Raw genomic sequence first — 20,325 nt, forward strand, 5'->3', positions numbered from 1 at the left:
AGTCTTTCGACACAAGTTCCGGCTGATCTAAACGTCGCCGATATCTCTTCTGTTGCCCCTGTAGCTTTTGATGCTGCGCGAATCCACTCAAATAACTCTGGAGATCTTAGTAGGTCCAATAGCGCACCAGATAATGTTGGTGAAGTTGAAGTTACAGACGCTTCTGATGCTACGGATATAGCGGCGGTCCCTGCTGTCATTCCACCACAAAAACCACTATTAACTTTGCTCATCCTACCTTTACCCGACCGGAGTGCTTTAAGAAGGGAATAGTTTTTTACCTGTAACTCCATTTCTCCAGCATTGGTATCTTTCATGGATTCACATGCTTAGAATATTCCCCGTCGTCAGACTGGGACCCCTCGGTACACATATATAGCCTTTTCCAATAGGAAAACTTCCGACACTTTTGTGTCCTATCTACGTCCTTTTAGGACCCGCCTACGCATGCTCCGTAGGCCGTCCCCGTATAAGTGGCCCGCCCCCGCGGTTCCCCTTCAGATTTCGGCCCCTCCAAAGTAGGAAGGGTTAATTTTATCCATTAAATACATTACATTCCGGGGAGGTTGGCGGGCGCATGTGAATCCATGAAAGATACCAATGCTGGAGAAATGGAGTTACAGGTAAAAAACTATTCCCTTCTCCAGCATTGGATCTTTCATGGATTCACATGCTTAGAATAGATTGTATAGCAGTAACACTTGAGACGGTGGTGAGAATGTAATGTAACATACCCTCAACATACTACACAATGCATATGTACAGTAGGAATAAGTTACCTCATATAACCTTACCCACATAAAATGAACTGTCATTAAAAAGGTAGACAACAGATTCTCCACAGCGTGGAGCTTACCTTACTGAAACAGATGGCGCAGGACAGCTCTTCCCATCTGCACCTCGTCCGCATGCTGCCTAGCAAGGCAGTAGTGGCGGGTAAACGTGTGGGGCACTGACCATGCCGCAGCTTGGCATATGTCCGTCAACGGAATTCCTGCCCACAAAGCTGTTGAGGAGGACATCGATCTTGTAGAATGGGCTCTAGGATGTCCTTGCAGTGGCCTTCCGGCCTTAGAGTGACAAAACGCAATCGTCGATGAGACCCATCGAGCCAATCCTTGTTTAGAGATTGCTTTTCCTCTCGTCGACGGACCATACGCGACGAACAGTTGTCTAGTAGACCTGAATTCCTGTGTACGATGTAGGTAAAATTTCAGAGCCCTCTTAACGTCCAGGGTATGAAGAGCTTTTTCTGCTGCCGATGATGGTGTGGCGAAGAAAGTAGGGAGAACAATGGACGAGTGTTTGTGATACACTGTCGGAACCTTTGGGACGCACATAGGATTAGTTGCCAGGACTACTTTGTCCTTAAAGAATCTTAGGTATGGCGGGTCTACGACCAGCGCTTGCAGTTCCGAGATTCTTCTAGCCGATGTGATAGCAATCAAGAATGCCAACTTTCACGAAATGAATTTTATGTCGGACGTGGCCATAGGCTCAAAAGGCGGTTTCATTAAGCCTGCCAACACTGTGTTGAGGCTCCAAGTCGGGGGGAAACGTTTTTCCGGGAGAAAAGCTCGAAATAAACCCCTCATGAAGTGTTTTACAAGTCTGTCGCTAAATAGAGGAGACGACTGCCTTTTCCTTGTGAACCTCGAGATGGCCGCCAGGTGCACCTTTATCGATGTGAAGGATAATCCCCTCTCCGCTAAGAGGAGCAGGTAAGGTAGAACTTGTTCCGGCGTCACCGACAACGGTTGTAGGCCCTGTTGCCCCTTACACCATTCACAGAACCTCCGCCACTTATAGGAGTAGGATTTGTTTGTAGAAGGGGCTCTAGCCGCCTGTAGAATTTTTTGGCAATCCTCTGAAATGTCTAAGGCGCCGAACTCCGAGAAGTCAGGAGCCAGGACGTAAGGTTGAGACTGTACGGGTCGTGATGCCACACCGTGCCTCTGTCCCGGGATAGAAGGTACGGGACTTTCGGAAACGCTATGGGATGTTCCAGCGACAGATGGAGGAGGTCTGAGAACCACGGTTGCCTCGGCCAGTATGGTGTCACTAGAATCACCCGGCAATTGTATCTGCGTATCCACTGTATTGTTTTCCGTATGAGGGGAAACGGGGGGAAAGCATAGAGGAACATGTCCGTCCATGGGAAGGAGAACGCCTCCCCCACCGACCCCTCTTGGGGCCATCTGCTTGCAAATTGCTCGCATTTCTTGTTGTCTTTGGTCGCGAAGGCGTCCAGAGGGAGTTGACCCCATTTCTCGAACACTTTCCTGAAGTGACCCGTGTCCACTTCCCACTCGTGTATCTGGGCCCTGCTTCTGCTGAGGCAGTCGGCTTGGCGCTTCCTCACTCCTGGAAGGTGATGAGCCACGAGGGAAATTCCGTGCTTCGCTGCCCAATGCCATGTTTTCTGGGCTTCTATAGAAAGAGTCCTTGATTGTGTCCCTCCTTGTTTCCTCAGATAAAACATGGCTGTTGTATTGTCGGTCAGTATTCGCACTCGCAAACTCTTGATGTGTGGTAGGAACGCCTTCAAAGCCCATCGTACCGCTCTCAGTTCCAGTACGTTTATGTGTAGGAGTGACTCCGTTGGAGACCAGCGACCTTGCGTTTGGAGAGCACCCATGTGCGCTCCCCATCCGGTTAGGGACGCATCCGTAACTATGGTGCTCTGAAACTCCAGCTCCTGTAGGGGAACACCGCTGTTCAGATTGTGGGAACTCTGCCACCACTGAAGGGTCCGACGTAGCTTGTCGTCGTCGACGGTTATCCTGTCCGACCACGATCCCTGAGCCTGTGTCCATCGGTCCGCGAGGAATTCTTGGACTGGCCTCATGAATAGTCGACAGTTTCTCACCAGATGGATGCAGGATGCCATGGCCCCTAGGACCGAAACATACTTTCTCACTGAGATCCTGGTGTTTCGCCGTAGCCGGGCCGCTTGTTGAATGAGTCTTGAGGTCCTGTCGAGGGAAGGTTTCACCAGCCCTAACTGAGTCTTGAACTGTGCCCCCAAGAATACCAGCGTTCTCGATGGCCGCAGAGAGGATTTCTCGAAGTTTATGGCGAATCCTAGCCATTGTAGAAGCTGCATGGTGGCTTGCAGACTTGTGTTGGTCGACGCTGGGGAGGATCCCCTTACCAGCCAGTCGTCGAGGTATGGGTATACGTGGTGGCTTTGCTTCCTTAGCCAGGCAGCCACTGGAGCCAGGCATTTTGTGAACGTTCTGGGGGAGGTCTTGAGACCGAAAGGAAGAACCGTGAATTGGTAGTGAGTTCGCCCTATTACAAAGCGTAGGAATTTCCTGTGTTTCCGACACATTGGAATATGGAAATACGCGTCCTGCAAATCCAGGGACGCCAGGAAATCTCCCTTTTAAACTGCGCGGATCACCTCCTGCAGAGTGAGCATCTTGAATTTCAGGCTCTTTAAGGACTTGTTGAGATCGCGTAAGTCTAGAATGGGACGCCATTTGCCATTCGGCTTTTTTACGACGAAGTATCTTGAGTAGACTCCTTGACCTCTCTGTGATGTTGGAACTAATTCTATCACGCCCTTCGCTAACATGAGTGTAACCTCTTGTTGCAGTACCTTCATATGGGACTGAGCGGTGAACGCAGGTGGAATTTGCGGAGGGTTGTGTTTGAATTGCAGAGAGTGCCTGTTTCTTATGGTGTCTAGCACCCATTGGTCGGTCGTTATCCTTTCCCATTCGTCGACATATGCTGAAACTCTTCCCCCCAGAACGGTGTGTGGTATGTCACTGCTGATCTTTATTCTGCTTGTTTCTCGACGACGACGGCTATGATGGTCGTTTTCTAGAAGACTGGAAGTTTCGTCGACGGTTAGCCGATTGTGAGGCATGTCGGTATCCCTGGGAGGGGTAAGCCGATCTGGCAAAGGATCTGTCTCCAGAAGAGAATCTTGAATTACCTGAAGCCCCTCTAAAGGGATGAAAAGACTTGTAACTTCTGCCACTCTGGAGGGCACCCAATGAACGTGCCGTGTCCGAATCTTCTTTCATCCCTTTTAGGGCCTCGTCCACCTTTTCACCGAAAAGAAGGTCTCCCTCAAAGGGCATATCTAAGACCTTGTATTGCACTTCTGGCCTGAAGTAGGTGCACTTAAGCCATGACTGTCGACGCAATACCACCCCATTGTTGACTTGCTTGAAGCCTGACTCAGCGAGATCCACTGCGATGTTTATTGCGTGATTTGAGGCTTCCTCACCCTCTCGGACCAGTAGCATCGCCGCCTTTCTCTGTTCTTCTGGAAGATGGTCAAGCAGCGGAGCTAGTCTGTGCCACATCTCCCTATCGTATCTGGCCACAATTGCCAGAGAGTTTGCGGCCTTTACTGTGGTCGCTCCCACGGAGAGCACTTTCTTGCCAAAGGCATCTTGGCGTCTCGCCTTGTTCTCAGGAGGAGTCGTGCACTTGTGCTGTGCCTTTGCCTTCCTCGCTGCTGCCGCCGACACCACCGAGTCCGGTGTTGGTTGGGAGGATAAACACTTGAGGGTCGACTCTGGAGCCTTAAACTTCTTTTCTAGGCGTCCTTTCACTGCTGGTTCTGAGAATGGGTGTCTCATTGTCTGCAACCCCTCTTTCCATACATGGTCTAGTATTGGTATTGATAACACCGACCTCCTTCTCTTGCCCATGTGGTCGAACAAAAAACAATCCTTTTTCTGTTCTTCTTGGGACAGACCAAATTCTTTGCATGCCTTCTCCATCATAGAATGGAATGACGCAATGTCGTCCGGAGGGGACGGGTGAGCTGGGCTTCTGGGGTTTTCCAACTCCGCCTCTGACTCCCAGGTGGGATCCCTGGAGGGGGATAATGAGATATCCGACATGGCTCCCCTGTCAGACTCCGAATTTGGTAGTTCACCTTCCTCCTGTGCCAGTGTTCAGACTGGCGTGCATGGGTGCGTCGGTTGACGGGACGGGCCCGGCTCGTCGACGAGTGACTGTGGCAGGCTTGCCTGGGGTAGTCGCTGGTCCAACGACTGCAACAAGGACTGAAGCGTGGACAGAATATCCAACGACAGAACCGATTGAGGATTGAGAAGAGGGGCAGATACCGGTGTAACGGATGCCCTCGTCGACGACTTGTCAGCCGCTCGTAGCCCTAGGTCTGCTGGGCCGGCAACCCTCTCGTTCTCGTCCTCCGAGGACAGCAACATAGCTTGTTCTTGAAGCAAAGGCTCCGGGGGGTCGGGTCAAAGACTTCAGGCCTCCATCCCTCCTGTAGGAACCCAGTCGACGAGGCCCTCGTCGACGCCATTGTCGACGGGACGGTGGATGCCCCCTGTGCCAGTGGCACGGAGGCGGCCGATGACTGGACCGCCGTCGACGACGAAGACTTCGCAGGTGGTTTCGGCGGTCCCGCCTTCTCCACACTGTGCCCGCTTTTACTGGACTCTCGACTCGTGGTCGATCTGTGATGATCGCCAGAGGAGGGTTTCCTTTCCTTCTCATGCGTTTTTGATGAGGATGATTTCTTTGCTGAGGAGTCTCTAGTGGAGTGACTTCCAGACGACTCTTTTTCCGACGGTCTAGATTTCTTCGGCGGTGGTTCCGACGAGGCCGCGCGGCGTGATGTTTTCGCCGACTGTGTGGAGCCCACCTCCGAGGGGGCTATGCCCCCGCTCCATCATTCAGCCATGCCACCAGGCGTCGGTTCTGGTCTTTGAGGGTTTTTTGAGAAAACCCCTTGCATATGTCGCAGGTATCCGCCGAATGGTGAGGGTGGAGGCAATATATGCAGTCCATATGTCCGTCCCCCTCGTAAACCTTTTTTAAGCCGCATGTCGCGCATGGACCGAACAGCGCTTTACCTGGCACAGAGGACATTATTACTCGAAATCCAATGACGCAACCTAGTACAAAACAGTAGGACAACACGAGGAGATCCCACTACTTTAGAGACGGTTGAAATCTGAAGGGGAACCGCGGGGGCGGGCCTCTTATACGGGGACGGCCTACGGAGCATGCGTAGGCGGGTCCTAAAAGGACATAGATAGGACACAAAAGTGTCGGAAGTTTGCCTATTGGAAAAGGCTATATATGTGTACCGAGGGGTCCCAGTCTGACGACGGGGAATATTCTAAGCATGTGAATCCATGAAAGATCCAATGCTGGAGAATAGTTTCACCACTTCCAATTCACTCCGAAATATTCAATGTTTTCTTTACCGCTCACGAACTAACGGATGCTGAATTAATGGAAGCCTCCCAAGATGAGGATGTAAATGAAACACCAAATAATACATTAACAATGTGTACAGCAGTATCAGAAACGATTACTCATTCTGTTGATAATGATGATACAATTTTGGCTGGCTCTTCGTCAGTGATTAACATGACTAAAAAGACCATTCTACATTCAAACATGAAAGATCAGTTTGAAATACCTACACGAGAGGTCAATGCAAAAACAACTGCAGAAATATCACCACAAAGCATTTCTATGCACTCACGGTTTCGATTCGATGAAGTTGATGCAATGCAACGATCGAGCCGTTTCTCATCAGGACGTGAAAATCAAAGATCTCAAGCTGATTCACCTTGCTACGTCCATAACCTCGATGTAGAAACATCAAAAATATCTCGAGTGAAGCATGATGTCGCCTTGATGAGGAAATGCCACATTACTGGCCCACTCTTATGAGAAAATCGTTATTTAATCGATGAAGTAGATCGAGAAACGAGCACATTTACAACCAAACTTAGAACTCATTCTCATATGAGAACCTCAAAGAGTTCACCAAGAAAGAGTGGATTGTGACCAAATCAATTGCAATCACTGCAAGTTCCTGTGACAAACGAAACTGGGAACTTGTCAGCAACAAGTAATCCCAATTCAGAGTCAACAAATAATTTACACACATGTTCAGCAGATAAAACTGGTGCCGAGTCGAAACCTAGCCTTTCCTCGGCGGCTGCTATGAAGATATACAACAATGTATTAGCGGCCTCATCTGCAGCTCTTCTGCCATTTTTGAAGATGTATGAGTCTCTTCATGAAGCCCATAAAGATCAGACCGTACTCATAATATCATTAAAGGAAAAGATGGATAGCTTTGACTCAGCAACACATTTTCTGCAAGCTCAGCTGACTCAGGAAGCTGAACGTACACTGCGTTGGCAAGAGCGGCTAAGCGATCTGGCTGCACGCCACCATTGTCAGAATGACTCTCTATCTGATGGCTTGCTCGACGCAGTGAAATGGATGCGCCACTCTTCCACATTGATGAACTCTAATATCGAGTTACAAAAAAATGCATTAACCCTTGCAGGAAAACGTGATGCAGTATCAAAAACAACATCAAAAAATTCAACTGAGGGTATGAATAAATCACATGAGCAGTCTTCAAATGGAACAGATGTGGAAATGACGTCTATGACGATCCCTCAAACTATACCATGCCCTGATGTGGACCTGCCAGCAAATATAAATCTTGACATCCGCTGCACTGTTCCCGCTCTAGCGCAAATAATGTGCCAACAAATGGAAGACCAAACCAAAAGTGCAGTCTCCGTGATGCCCTCAATGTCTTTTGGAATTTTTCAAGGATCAGCCAAGTCAATCGAGACTACAAAAAAGAAGGTGGACTGCACGCAAAATCGGCAAAACCAGCGCAAGGCAAAAGGAGGCCTGTCACTAACAAGGATGTACAGTCTCAGAAACCACGAAATTTTATTCGAAATGTACCCGGAGATGCCAGGTTAGGCTTGTTCAGTTGCTCCGAGCCGTCCAAATCAAGTGCACCTAATATTATACATGCTGAAGTGAATCCTAAAAAGGACCCTGAGCGATTTGCAGCTCCTTCTAGCAAGCGTCAAAGAGTGGACTCAGGACCCGAAAGTATCAGAAGTCTCTCTTCAGGATCCGCGATTGATATTTGTGATCTTTCTACATACTCGGATGACACTTTAAGTGATCGACCAACTTTAAACCCTTGTATGGTTCCTGAAACCCCTCATGCTCGACCACCACAAATTCTAACATCTGAGATGCATAAAGATAGGAGTTCTGAGTACAGATCAACGGTGACTGAGAAAAGTTTGAAAAAAATACCATCACTTTTGAACCCCAAACAAACAAGAACTCAAAACAATAAACAAGTTCATTACCTTTCTCGTGCTTCCACATCCTTGAGATCAGATAACAAATCCTCAAACCGTAAATTGAGATTGCAAAATCTCCATCAAGAAGATGATGATTTGAATTTAAACCGCAATAATGTGATGAAATTACTTTCCTGCATCCCATCACTTCGAACAATCACATCTGATATAAGAATTGTGGAGTACGCAACTGAGCGGTGTTGTGACCAAGTGCTATTGCACATTTCCTCAGCTTCTGTTCGCAATACTATCCTGAATGCCTCTGACGAACTGTTGATGTTTGGATTTGATATATCAGTTGAACCAATTAGTTCTGGTTCAGAGACTCCTAGGACCAGTTTGAAGAGTACCTCTCATAATAACTCAGAACAAAGATATGCTAATCTACGTCGAGCAATGCAAATGTCAGACTCCCAAAGATCATGCACAAAGAAGGCCATTGAATATAAAACACAACACAACAAAGATGGTTGGCACTAGCCACCAGCGATTGAAAATGAAAGTATTTGGGAATTTCTGTCCTGGAATACGAGAGGATTTACTCATTTGTTCAACCAATTTGATGTCGAGATAGAAAAGGTTTTTGTCATCTGCCTGCAAGAGACATGGTTAAGTGATCCACCAGCTAGAGACGGATTTGTGATTCTCTTAAACCCCGCAATTAAAAACGCAAAGGGGCGTCCTTCCTCTGGATTGCTGATGATGATTAGGATAAACACGTGGTGGCGGCTCCTTGACTCATTTAGTCCTAATCCATTTGTGCAAGGAGCCTTACTTCAAACAAATAACAAAAATATGAACATAAGGAAGCACCTGCTCATTTTAAATTGATATTGGAACCCGAAAAAAATCAGCACAAAATCGTTTCTGGATTCAATAAAATATCTTATTGACAAAGCAATATTGAATTATAAGAACCTTTCAATAATTTGCGCTGGAGACTTAAATTGTACGTGGTTCAAATACGACCAAATTAACCAGGTGTTTAAACTATTACCAAACAATGAAGTAAGTAGTCGAGGGCACTATTGGAGCCATGCATTAGGAAATCGCAACTGTAAAATGGTCAACGTTCATGTGCCAGGTGATCAACCGCTAAAGCAAACGTGGTCGGATCACAATGCACAATCAATCATTGACTTTTTTTGGGTTTCCCAAAATCTATTTGAAAAGGACTTGTCACTGATAATATCTCCTATGTCAATTAGTGACCATAACTTGTTGCGGTTGGCCTGCCCAGTGGAATGGACAAATGAAATAAGAACACACAATATACCAGTTTCTGTGAATGCCGGCGGAAATCGCCTTAGGATAGATGGTTCCAAAATACAAATACTTAATCAGAAACTTCTTTATGACAAATCAATGTCGGTTGACTATGTTCCCCTGCTTTCGGATTTCGTCATTGAAAGAGCGTCTAATTCTGTCATGGGACAAAAACATAAACACCTGTCATCAACATTATTGACGCTAACCAAAAAAGGGATGCGACGTGATGTGAGGAAATTGAAAAAATTGTGTATTGCAATAGGGTCCATCAATATTGCAATTAAAAAGCGTTGACAATTGTATCAGAATTGGTTAAAATCCCAAAAAATGATTATTGAGCAAGACAAAGCCGAGTTACTAATGAAACAGTTAGTCCAGAAAAATTCTCGAGAAATCTGGCCAATCCTGAACACAGGAAACTCAAAACATCACTCTGCATTGTCAAATGGGATCGATGCATTGCAATGGGAACTTCACTTCGCAAAAATATTCAGTAATCCACAGCATGAAGAAATAAGACCTGCTGAACATAACTTATCATCATTGGACATGCAAATTTCAGCCGAAGATATAAAAGCTGTAATACGGACCCTGAAAAATTCACATGCCGCTGGTCCAGATCTAATAACCAACGTAATGTTGAAAAAACATGACGAGGAATGGGCAATGTTCATGGAATCATTGTTCCTACGGTTATCAGTAACAATGACGATTCCGGTCTCTTGGCGCGAAGCAATAATTGTCCCCATTTATAAAAAGGGAAATCGGGCAGATCCAACAAACTATCGCCCGATTGCCCTGTCAGATACTATTGGGAAAATATTTGCTTCTTTCTTACGCCAGAAGCTAGTACAGTAGTGGAACAAATTCCAGACATACGGCAAACAGGCTTTACCAAAGGTGTTGGTGTCGAAGTGAACCTCCTACTAATGACTATTCTGAAACTTGAAAGTTTAAGAACAAAAACATGATTGTATGTAGCTTTCATTGATTTACGGGGTGCCTTTGATAGCATCAATCGATCTAAATTGTGGCAAAAATTGGAAAATTGGAAATGTCCCAGTAACTTAATTGAACCTATAAGAGCGTTGTATTCAAATACCGTCATCAGCATAAGATTGAATAACCAAGGCACCTTATCTAACCAGATATCTACAAATATGGGCGTGAAACAAGGCTGCCCATTGGCTGCCGAGTTATTCAAACTGTTTATTGCTGATATTCCAGCTCACCGTTTTCCGCCTACTTTAAACAACACAGAAATCGGATGCATTATTTACGCTGATGACGTGGTTCTCTTAGATAAGACCCCGATAGGTTTACAACTACAAATAACAAATCTACATGACTATCTTAATAAAAATTATTTGGTACTAAATACTGATCATCATTGGTCGAACAAATACCAAAAATAAACGTCAATTTAGATGGAAAATTGACAAGAAACATCTGGATGTGGTAGACTCAATAAGATACCTGGGAATTTCATGTAACAATTCATTGTGCGAACAGCAATGGAAGAGCCACATGACAAATCGAATGACTCAGTTTAGTATCCAAGCTCAGTTGTTGTATAAAACCTACGGAAAATTCACCTTAACCCCCGTACTGACATTTTATACCCAAAAAGTAGTTCCGGTTATAACTTTTGGGTCTGAAGCGGGATGGAACATTGACATCACCTTTTGGCAGAAATTAGAAGGCATCTTTTGGCGTCGAGTTTTGAAGCTACCGGCTTATATTTCAATGAGGCAGCTAAGATATGAACTCTCTCTGAATTCTCTTCATGCATGTGTCATGTGGAAATCTTTGATGGCTTTGCGGAAAATGATCTCGACGCCAATTCCACCAGCTTATCAAGTTTTTTCCGCCAGACCAGGCACAGGAAAATCAAATCTTCTTGAAGACTGGAAACAATGCATGGAACAGATCCTAATACACGCTGATCTAACAGTAGAAGCCTTGGTAATGAGACCACAATCCGTGAAAAAAAAATTTGAACTTTCATGTTGGATTCAAAATAATGATGAACGCCTAAAGATGCCAACAACTTTAGATTCCGGGTTGGGAGCACATTTGCTAGGTGTACTATGCCGCTACCTAACAAATTGTCCTTCCCGACATCATTGTGAGCAATTTCTGCGTATTCGTCTAAATTTAATAAAAACCAGGGCGAAGATGTGGCTTCGTCACTCAAAAGAAGTAAATGACAATAAGTGTTGCTTCTGCCTGAAAGAAATTGAATCTTTAGAACATCTGCTTACAAAATGTACTCAGACCATGCAAAAACGGATTCTGCACTTGGGAAGCTTCAGTCCAGTGAATTCTGAATCTCGGGACTGGTGGTCATATGCAATGGCTGGCAGTTCAGTGAAATTAAGTTGCGCTGTGGTGGACTTTATGGACTCTTTGGAGCTGGAGGCTTTTATATGATTATTGATCGAAAATTTGTCATCTTCCTTGTTTTTCTTTTAGATATGGTGCTGAAGTGTCATTGCTAATACTAAATTGTATGTTTAGCGAAGAATCCAACAATAACCTTTATGTTGTAACAAAAGTCTGATGCCACAGTGTGAGCACTGAGGCATTTAAATCTGAAGTTTCAAAAAAAAAAAAAATCTTTATGTTCGTTGCTATAGCTGAGTGGGGCTTCTGACTAATTTCTGAGGGTTCGGCAAGAACATTTTCTGCAGTGGCAGATCCACTTGCCTGACAACTGTAATGCAAGCGGTAGAACTATGTCTGCTTAAGAGATAGGTACCTTTCAGAGGTGTGCGCTAATGCTCATGCGCGCCGAGCGGCACTCCTCTCCAATACGAAAGGAGGGTTCCGCTCGGCTGCTGAGAGTCAGAAAGGAGGGAACGCTGCTCGTAGTTCAGCCATGTACACCCAAAAGCGAGTCAGTTACTGGCGGGTCCGGCTGCGACTCCACTTCAGTATTGCAGAACTTTATCACGTACGCCGCAGCACCTGAGGAAGAAAAGCAATCACTCTGCTCGCATCTATAGTTATAAACATTGAAACTATGTGCAAGACCTATCGTGTTTAAACATATTCTGAGGTACAAAACAGTCAAAACATATAACGTTACAGCAAAACAATCCTGACAACAGTGAGAGTTACATATGCATGCAATTTATCTCTTTGGAAGAGCATAAAAGAAGAGGAAAGGACCTGGCCAGGAAATGGATTATAGGAGACAGCGAAAGGATATGGCAATGAGACTACCAGAGCCTGGGGGCCATGGGATATGAAGTTTGAAGAGTGCATTTCTGTTTAAGTTGAAAAAAAAATGATTTTATTAAACAAATATGAAGATTTAAATCTGCTGGAAGAGTACAAATAAAGAAGTTAAAGCATAATGCTCACCTCTGGTCTTGACATAGAATCGCCTTTGCACTGGTCTGTGCGGGGGAATTTCTTTCTAGCTCTGTACCCCCCCCCACACATACAAATCAAGGAATACGAGGGCAAGATAAGGTGAGTAATCTGTTTTTTTCTTAAAGATCCCAAGTCGGTTCCAACTCTCTCCTACAAGGACTATTTCCGAAGCCCACTGGGATATCAGTTGGCGAAATTGGCTCTGCCAAATTCTGGGCAAATTTGACCTGCCTCATTAATTTCTCCCACAGAGCGAAATTGCCGATTTTGGGGTATTCCCACTCCAAATGTCATTTTTTACACAGTTTTACCAACATTTCTGCCAATTAGGAGTAAGCAAAACATTTAGGGCCCTAAATTTGGCAACATTTCAGGTGGGAAAGAATTTGACCCAAAAATGGCAAATCTAAAACTACAAAATCTGCTTAGCCGGCCAAACGAATTTCAACAATTTAATTTCGCCAACCCCTAATCACCAGTGCTCTCACATGGGGTTTTGTGCTCTGTCACCAGGCCTACATTTGATGGGGTTCATAAACGCTAGTGGACTCTCAGAAATTCACACACCGAGGCTGGTGCATCCTCATGGCTTCGGCAAGGTTCCCCATGGTCAATACTGAGGCCCGCCTTGAATGTTCAAAGGAACATAGGCCTTTAGGCCTCTCGCTGGACTGCAATTTTACCTTGTGTGCCTGCCATGCGGTACCTTACCAAACAAGCATGAAAAGGTGGCAAGAGTTGAGTTCGAGCTATGTGGTACAGGGGCATCTTCCCATGGAACATGCTGGTGCCCTTGTCACCAATGACCCTTAAGAATGCTTTAACGCCCAGTGCTGGGTTGGTCTTCATGTCACATCCCCTGGTGCACAGCTTACACCTCGTGAATGTCATCCCTGCCCTACTCTGACCCTTCACCCACACAATGGGGCAGCCTATATGGGTACCAGCCATGGCTACTTGGATGTCAAATTCAGCCACTTCCTCTACGAAATCCCAAGAGTAGACCAGTGATTTAAAAAAAATATTTTTTAGATGTTTGTGGCGACTTGCATGACTCAAAGACTATGCAAGCAGATGGAGAAAGAGGTGCGATTTCGGATGCGGTCAGAATATCCCAAACCGGATTTACCCTGAAAAGTGGTGGAAACGCCGGAATTAGATCCAAAGATGATCACGTTCATATCGAAAGCCTCCAGAGATCTTAGGAAAGGCATGGACCGCACCTGGAAAGGGTGCCAGGGGAAGGTCCTGGACATGACGGGTCCCATAGCCAAGATCATGGACCTAGTCGAGAGAGCAAAAGATACCGGGGAGCCAGTAGACCCAGACATCCTAGCCAATTAGGTGCAACAAGCAGTGTGCCTCCGAGGGAATGCAAATTGTGCCCTTTCATCTGAAATGAGAAGAGGGCTACTACTGAACATAGACTCGAAGCTAGGAGAGCACGCGTCCTATGAAGCCGGTGAAGCTGTGCAAGGTCTTGTATTCAGCGAGACTTTCGTGAAAGAGATGGGGTGTTTTGTGGGCACTTATACGGGCCTCAAGAAAGCACAAACATCAATCAAAAAGATTTTCCCATCAAGAGTTTTTGCCGAGACCGGTCGCAACAGAGGTTGTGTGCCCAGTCGTTTCCAGTCGAAGAAAAGGCCTCAGAACCCAAGAGCCCACTGTTGTGAGTCCCAGCAACAGGATGCATTTTTCCTGGGTGCGAGGGCATGGCAACACAGGACAAGGTTATTACCGGCGCCCAGGTACACAAGAAGGTGAGAGCATCTACCCCCCCCCCCCACAGGACACTGCTATACTTCAAAAATGGGAAAATAATTTCAGTCGCCTCGTGGCTGCTCCGGACAGTGTCAGGCTTTCAGTTGGAGTTCGTAGCACCGCCAGTGCAGCGGACCAGGCCAAGGGTGTTCGCACAGACACGCAAAGAATGTGATCTGCCAGAGAGACATTTGATGCAGCTAGCGAGCAAAGGTGCTATAGAGCACAGTGACAGGGAGTCCACAGACTTTATGAGCAATATATTCCTGGTACATAGGAAAGATAAAGTGTGACCAGTGATCCACCTGAAGGGTCTCAACAGTTTGCTGGTCTACATACACTTAAAAATTGAGGGTGTGCAGCTCCTCCGTGACATTCTCCAAAAAGGAGAATGGCTTGTCAGGTTGGATTTGAAAGATGCCTACCTGACGATCCCAATAGCCAGGGAACACTGTAGATACATCGGTTTTCTATAGAACAATCAGATATGGCAGTTAACAGGCCTCCCGTTCAGACTGGCTGCAGCCATGGGGAAGAGAGGTATTTGCATGATCGTGTATTTGGACGATATCCTCATGCTAGCGGATGACAAGCAAGTGCTTGTCAGTCAGCTGCAGTCGGCATCCCAGTTTCTGTCCTCCCTGGGTTTCCTGAAAAATGAGGAGAAGTCAGACCTGATCCCCAAACAACGCCTAGAATTTCTTGGGTTTGAAGTAAATACATCTAGAGCTGCCAGTTCCCAAAATGAGAGCAATAAAGAAAAAATTAAGAGCAGCAGTAGCGATGTCTATGATATCCTTCGAACCCTAGCGAGACTGGCCGGCCTACCAGCAGCTTCCATATAGCTCATCTTTCCAGGCCCCCTACATTACAGAGCCCTGCAGAGGCTAAAGATTGAGCACCTGCAAGGAGGTCTAGGGTACCATTAGCTGGTTCCCCTGAATCAGGAAGGGAGGTTGGGGCTCGAGTAGTGGCTTCAAAAGATGGAAGCCCGTAATGGACGGGCCATCTTCGGAAACGTCCCGGAGCTCGTAATAGAGTCGGACGCCAGCAGAGCAGGTATGGGGAGCAAGTTGCGGCCACCTGGATATGGGCGGCACATGGTCACAAGAGGAGTTGTCACTCCACATAAATTGCTTAGAATTGCTCGTAGGCTCTTTCGCAATCAAGGCCTTCACGAAGGGCAAAGCAGAGTGTTGCATCCTTCTCAGGATGGCCAACATCTCGGGGGTCCGATACATCAACCACCTAGAGGGCACTTGGTTGCGGATGTTGGTTGAGTTGACCAAAGATTTTTGGCATTACTGCCTCGATCGGAACATCTCTGTGACAGCAGAGTACCTCCGATGCGTGCATAACGTAGTAGCGGATTGGAACTCGCGCTACTGGCATGACTCCAGCGACTGGATGCTCCACAACGTGGTGTTCTCTCAGATTGCAGCCCTCTGGGGTCCACTGGACATCGACCTGTTCGCATCCAGATTGAACAAACAGTTACTGAAGTTTTTCAGCTGGAGGCTGGACTTGGAGGCACAGGGGCCAGACGCGTTTCTTCAAGCATGGCCAAACGCAGTGCACTATGCTTTTCACCCCTTCATTATGCTTGCGAGTGTGTTGGCAAAGGTCAGGAGAGAGAAAGCGGAAATGGTCATAGTAGCCCTGAACTGGAAGTTGCAAGAGTGGTTTCCAGTTCTGATGGAACATTCTTTGGATTTCCCGCGAGTGCTTCCTCCCAGGGCAGATCTCCTGTCGGACCAGTCAGGGAATTGTCATCCTCTGATGGGACAGTTATCGCTATTAACATACAAGGTATCGGGAGCAGATGGAGCTTGCCAGGCATTTTGAAATCAGCTGCAGAGCTTATCAAGCAATCCTGGGCTCCCTCTACGCTTAAAAGTCACGAGGTGGCTTGGAGGAGATGGTGCCTATTGTGCAGCCAGCACAGCCTTCATCCCGTTTCAGCCCCTTTAGTGCACATGCTCAATTTCCTGACTTCCCTAGCCAGAGAGGGGAAAGCATTGCAGACCATAGGGGTCTACAGGTCACGACCCGTTGGATGGAGAGCCGCTGGGGGAGCATCCAGCAGTGGTGGGGATGATGCAGGCGCCAAGATAAGTGTGCTCCCATCCCCAAGTATGCGCAACTATGGGACGTCGACGCAGTTTTACAGCCAGTTATGTGCTGGCTGCGTAACAGGGATCAGTTAGACCATCAGCTTTCGGGAAAATGAGCGATGCTGTTATGTTTAGTATCCTGTAGGGGAGTGTCAGACGTGAAAGCCCTAGAGGTGGACAGAAAGTTCTTGGGTCCATAGGGAGTGACCTTTTCCATCGCTAAAAGGATTAAAGGCCACTCGACAGTTATCTTGTACCCCTATTTTCTAAGTTGTGCGTTGCTATGTGCATCAAGGAATATGAGGCAAGGACAGATGAAGTAAGACCAGCAGGGGTGTCACAATTGCTGATAACGTGCAGGCAGCCGGTTTAGGCAATGGCAGCGGCTATAGCGCAATGGGTGCAAGAGGCTCATGTCTCTGGCAGCAATAGATGTGATGTGATTCGGAGCACATTCAATTAGTGGCGCCATGGCGTCCAAAGCGTTCGGAGCCAGAGCTAGTCTTCAGGACATCCTGAAAGCAGTTGATTGGTCCAGCAACGTCACTTTTAAGACTTTTTACCTGAAGCCGATAGCGAGTGTGGCAGATGCAGTTGTGGATAGCTTTGAACAAGCATAATGCCCCCCTTTCAGTCTGTAGCGCACGGAGACTTGATTCTACGATAGACACAGAGGCGAGCATTATCCCACTCAATGACGCACGGCGTTGGTGACTGCGGCTATGATATTGTTTGTTGATTATGTATGCTGTGTCACATAATTTTGCCCTCCCTAATACGTGTCTTCTCTGACAGGGGATGACCAGAAAAGTGGCTGAGGATTGGAGGACAGCGACGTCTATCTGTTGCAGGCGTGAGAGTCAGCGTGGACCATGAGGAGTCCTTTACCAGATAGCATCTTTTCACCCGCAGTTATGTTGTCCAGTTGGAGTGTTTTTTGGCATGGGTATATCGGATGTCAGTTCAGGGGCATCAAAGAAGAGGGAAGGACCTGGCCAGGAAGTGGCTTATATGACACAGGGACAGAATATGGTCATAAGACTATCAGACACACTGGGATTCATGGGATGTGAAGTCTGAATAGTGTTTTTCTGTTTAATTTGAGAAAAAAAAGGATTTTATTAAACAAATATGATTTCAATCTGCTGGAAAGGTAGAAATAAAGAAATTGAAGCATAATGCTCGCCTCTGTGTCTTTAGTAGAATCAAGACTCCCTGCGCTACAGCAGGGGTACTCTTCATTCTTTATGCCCTTTGCAATGGTGTGTCGGCTAGGGACTCGCGACCAGGCACTCCCAGATTGGTTACACGGATTCAAGGCTGCAAATAAGCCCTCGCTCGACGCACACCATGAGATCACAGTAGCCACATACATGTGACTGGAACCACTAGAGAAGCAAGGAGCCAGAAAAAACAATGAAAAATAATACAGGGGAAAAGAACTCAAAAACGAAAAGCGGTGCAGGTGTACGTTCTGGTTGGGTGGAAAAAAGTTCAGGGCATACCCACACACCTATAAACGCATGCTAAATTTAAAGCGGAAGGTGTTTTGCAGTGCAATGTCTCCAGTCCCATCTCTATGGAGGGACAACCAGGAGTAGGGAGGAAGGGGGATGGGATGTTGGAGTGAGTAGAAGTGCAGTGGGGGCATGGAGGCAAAAGCAAATAAACACAACATATGTCTGTTTAACTAGAAATTGTCAATTAAAGACATACTGGGGGTTATTACGAGGTAGGAGGTAGCCATGGTGCTATTAGCACCATGGCTACCCCCTTACCGCATTCCGGGTCCGGGTTCCCGAAATAGGGACTTACCAGGTCATTCCAACCTTGGAGGACCCGGTAAGTCCCCATTCCGGGAACCATTCCCCGTTCCCATTCGAGCCCCCATAGGGCTCAATGGGAATGGGGATGGAGCTAATTACGGTACCACAATTTGTGGTACCATTATTAGCTCTGAAGTCCCTTAATGGGTCCGTTCCATAACACTTGGTAAAACCAGGTGTTAAGGAAGGGATCCGCTAAGGGACCTCGGAATAGGGTGGTAAGGGATTACCGGCACTGGTGTCCTTACCGGTGCCGGTATTCCCTTACCACCTACCTCGTAATAAACCCCACTGTCACCTATTTGACCAATCAGAGAACTTTGTTTGGAAGAATAGCTTTATCATGTGATTACTATTGCTCGTATTTTTCATGGGCGGAACCAGTTTCACACTTTGCACATAAGTTGCTTTATCAACCTTTATATTGAGAAACGGTTCCATGTGTTTTTGCCACAGAATTTTTCAATGCACATTTTGTTCAATTTTAAATGGTCACAGTGTTTTAACTGAGTGCATAGGCAAAATCTGGCATATTCTAAAAGACTGGGTACCTTAGACACTATAATAATATGTAGTTAAAATAAGACCAAACCAGTGAGATAACGCGTTTCTCAGATTGAATGAGTAGTTGCTAAAACACTTTGCAAATATTACACGATGCTGTGCAGAAGTCAAGGTCTGCAATCATTTGAGGCCCACCATCATTTTCTTCTGGCACTGTAAGCTGCTCATGTCATTTGGTCTATATCTTTTATGAGCTCCATTGTCAGCATTCACAAGGTATTCGCCAATCGGAACAGTGCCTGTGCACCACTCGAGAACCCCACTTCTCTGTGATAGAGGAACAACCTGAAATCACAAAACAAAAGAAAAATAGTCGAGCTTTAAAATTGAATCATGGGAAATCCCTTAAGTTCAATTAACAACATGGGGCAGTTTTTAGAGCACAAATTCAAACATTGAGCAGAATACGGTATATGTGTATGCAAATGAAAAATAGGATTAGATGTTCGGCACTTTGCAGCCATCAATATGTATGTTTTCTTTGGGAAGGGGCTCTCCCACCACTACAGTTCATTTTACAAGAACCTTTTTACACTTTTCACAATGTAAACATTTACCTTCTACGACTAAACACCAAGTACTTTTATTTTAGAGGCAGAACAGCAAGTACCTTGCCTGTAACTAGATCTATTAAAGTCTTGATGTGTAACAATCAATTAAGAAGATGGTAATTCTAAGGACACAAGTTGAATAATAGGATCCCTATTCCATTCATGCTATGTGCCAGGTTCATCAGGAAGACCCAAAGTGTGGATACGTGCTGGCGGTGTCAGCCAGGTACACATGCATAAGGGTTTCACATTAATGCACAAGGTATTTGAGTTAATACAAAGAGACACTTAATAAAAAAATGTTTCCAGGGAAGTATCGGGCAACCAGTACAGGTTCCACTATCAGCTTTGTTTAGACAATCTGCTCCTGTTTCGAAGAAAAAGGGCAAATCACATGTTGCGGTCAGAGATGGTAATGAAACGGGCAAGGTACAAGAGTTTTTTACAAGAAACATGAACACATTTCATGAAGTGAGTGGCAAGGAATGAGAATGCATTACTTGCCGTAAAAGCATTTCTGATGGTTGTATCTGCTTAGATTCACATGCTGTGCATAGTCCGACATCCAGTGGTCACTGCGGAGTATTGCATTTTTTTTCGTAGTCGAAAAGGGGATGTCGACAAGGCGTGTCTGTAACACTATCCCTATAGTGACGTGCAGTGTACCCACAATCCCTCACGCGTCGAGGTCCCTCTGTTTGTATTTTTTCTG

General features: G+C 46.1%; 1 protein-coding gene across 2 annotated transcripts in view; it reads right to left on the reverse strand.

Annotated features, from left to right (window-relative positions):
- ATM (ATM serine/threonine kinase) overlaps window positions 1–20,325 on the reverse strand; it is a 3,046,976-nt gene that overhangs the window by 181,428 nt on the left and 2,845,223 nt on the right. For both annotated transcript variants that reach the window (XM_069640412.1, XM_069640413.1), the window contains one exon: window positions 19,198–19,347. In XM_069640412.1, coding sequence (XP_069496513.1) covers window positions 19,198–19,347 — 150 coding nt within the window. The remainder of the gene's footprint in view (window positions 1–19,197; window positions 19,348–20,325) is intronic.

This window comes from Ambystoma mexicanum, chromosome 7q (genome assembly GCF_040938575.1).
Source record: "Ambystoma mexicanum isolate Mex_15411 chromosome 7q, UKY_AmexF1_1, whole genome shotgun sequence".
NCBI lineage: Eukaryota > Metazoa > Chordata > Amphibia > Caudata > Ambystomatidae > Ambystoma > Ambystoma mexicanum.